The sequence below is a fragment of the Gekko japonicus genome, unplaced genomic scaffold (genome assembly GCF_001447785.1).
Source record: "Gekko japonicus isolate JY-2015 unplaced genomic scaffold, Gekko_japonicus_V1.1 scaffold324, whole genome shotgun sequence".
Taxonomy (NCBI): Eukaryota; Metazoa; Chordata; class Lepidosauria; order Squamata; family Gekkonidae; genus Gekko; species Gekko japonicus.
Window position 1 is genome coordinate 236,243 of NW_015168056.1, and position 2,338 is coordinate 238,580.

The following is a 2,338-nucleotide window of genomic DNA, read 5'->3' on the forward strand; positions in this document are numbered from 1 at the left end:
ACCCGGCCGGCTGGCGTTGCTGCTGCTGCTGGCGGCGGCGGAGGAGGAGGCGGGCGGCGGAGGCAGGCGCAGCGCCGCGCCCAGGGCCGGCAGCAGGAGCAGCAGGGCGGCGGAGCGCATCATGGCTCGCCCGCTCGGAGAGGCCGCGCGGTCCAGCTTCCTCCGTCCCTTCCACGCCTCCCGGAGCCGGATCAGGCTGCGCGGTGGGCGGGCGGAGGTGGAGCCTCTCGCGGAGGTGGTGCTCAAGTGGCGCCCGCTGCCCGCCCGAGCTGGCGATGCCCAGGCGCTGGGAAGGGCGGCAGGCTCTAAGCTGAGTTAGTGCGAGCCAGCTCACAGTTTTTGAGCCTCCGGCTCACACATTTTGGTCTTCGCTCAGGAAGGAGGGCTCCAGAGCCAACCAATTTATGCAGTAGCCAAATCACTCGCTCACAACTTGAATGCCAGGAGCTCACAAAGTAGAATTTTTGCTCACGAGATTCCACAGCTTAGAGGGAACATTGGCGGCAGCATCTGCTTGGCTCGCAGCGGCAGCAAGTCGACCCTGGGCCTGTTCTGCTCAGGGGAGGGGACGGGAAAGGCCTCCGGGCCGGGGGCCCTGGGGAGCAGCTGCCAGTCCGGGCGGGCGATGCTGCTGATCTTCGGTGGGGAAGGGCGCCGGCTCAGAGGTAGAGCTTCCTCTTACCTTGATGGAGTGACACACATTCAGACTGACGAAATCTCAGTTACCAGAATAATTGGAATGGATATGGCCAATGTTCCCTCTAAGCTGTGGAGTCTTGTGAGCAAAAATTCTACCTTGTGAGCTTCTGGCATTAAAGGTGTGAACAAAGCCATTTGGCTACTGCATAAATTAGTTTGCTCTGGAGCCATCTTTCCTGAGCTAAGACAAAAATGTGTGAGCCGGAGGCTAAAAACCTGTGAACTAACTCAGCTTAGACGGAACACTGGATATGGCTATACCTATGGCCCATCTTTAATACCAGTAACAAAATTACAAACATATAAGGATACAACATCTGGTCAATATATAAGTGTTCTAAAGATCTTGTATACATATGTTTGAATGTGTGTCTATACTATGTGACCACTGAGGAAGGCCCTTTGAGGCCGAAACGTGTTTGGTCTTCAGTTGGAAAGTCTTGACCCATCATGTGTATTAATATTTGATATGTTATTAGTCTGATACCTGGGAAAAAAATTTTAACCCGAATATATTTGAATATGTGTAAAAAGGTAAAGGTAAAGGTTCCCTTGCTCAAAAGCCAGTCGAATCCGACTCTAGGGTTGCGGTGCTCATCTCCGTTTCAAAGCCGAAGAGCCAGCGCTGTCCGAAGACGTTTCCGTGGTCATGTGGCCGGCATGACTAAACACAAAGGCGCACGGAACGCTGTTCCCTTCCCACCGAAGTGGTCCCTATTTATCTACTCGCAATTTCTTGCTTTCGAACTGCTAGGTTGGCAGGAGCTGGAACTAGAGACAGGAGCTCACCCTGTCTTGCGGCACCCGGGTCTTGAACCGCTGAACTACTGACCTTCCACAGCCTGCAGTTCAGCGTCTTAACCACTTGAGCCACCGCAGCTCTGAATATGTGTACACCCTAATAAATTTATTAATAAATATTTGTACTTTTTTATATATATGGTTTAGCTTAGCCCTATTTGGTTCATAGTCATATCCTGGGGCCCCCCCCCCCCCCCCTTTCCCCCCAGTTTTTGTCAGAGGTAGAGAGCGTCTGCCTGGCATGCAGAAGGTCGATCCTGGGCTGGGCCTCTTCTGTTCAAAGGAGGTAATGGGAAAGACCTCCAGCCTGAGGCCCAGGGAGCAGCTGTCAGTCCGAGTTGGCAATGCTGATCTTTGGTGGGGTAGGGCCCTGGCTGGCTCTGAGGAAGACTATCTGCTTGGCACGCAGCAGCAGGTCAGTCCTGGGCCACTTCTGTTCAGAGGAGCCGATGGGAAAGACCTCCAGTCCGAGATGCTGGGGAGCAGCTGCCAGTCCGAGTTGGCAATGCGGATCTTGGGTGGGGTAGGGCCCTGGCTGGCTCTGAGGAAGGGCATCTGCTTGGCACGCAGCAGCAGGTCAGTCCTGGGCCTCTTCTGTTCAGAGGAGGCGATGGGAAAGACCTCCAGTCTGAAATGCTGGGGAGCAGCTGCCAGTCCGAGTTGGCAATGCGGATCTTCGGTGGGGAAGGGCTCTGCTTAGAGGCAGAGCATCTGCCTGACATGCAGAAGGCTGACCCTGGGCCTCTGCTGTTCAAAGGATCGGGTCTCCTTTTGGTGCAGTGTACGCCAGTTTGGTGTAGTAGTAAAGTGCGCGGACTCTGATCTGGGAGAACCGGGT

At 54.7% G+C, this 2,338-nt stretch overlaps 1 protein-coding gene across 1 annotated transcript in view; it reads right to left on the minus strand.

The window, feature by feature from the left end:
* Positions 1-123, minus strand: part of FAM174B (family with sequence similarity 174 member B) — a 25,178-nt gene extending 25,055 nt beyond the window's left edge. The window contains exon 1 of the mRNA XM_015414493.1: positions 16-123. Coding sequence (XP_015269979.1) covers positions 16-123 — 108 coding nt within the window. The remainder of the gene's footprint in view (positions 1-15) is intronic.
* Positions 124-2,338: the final 2,215 nt, after the last annotated feature.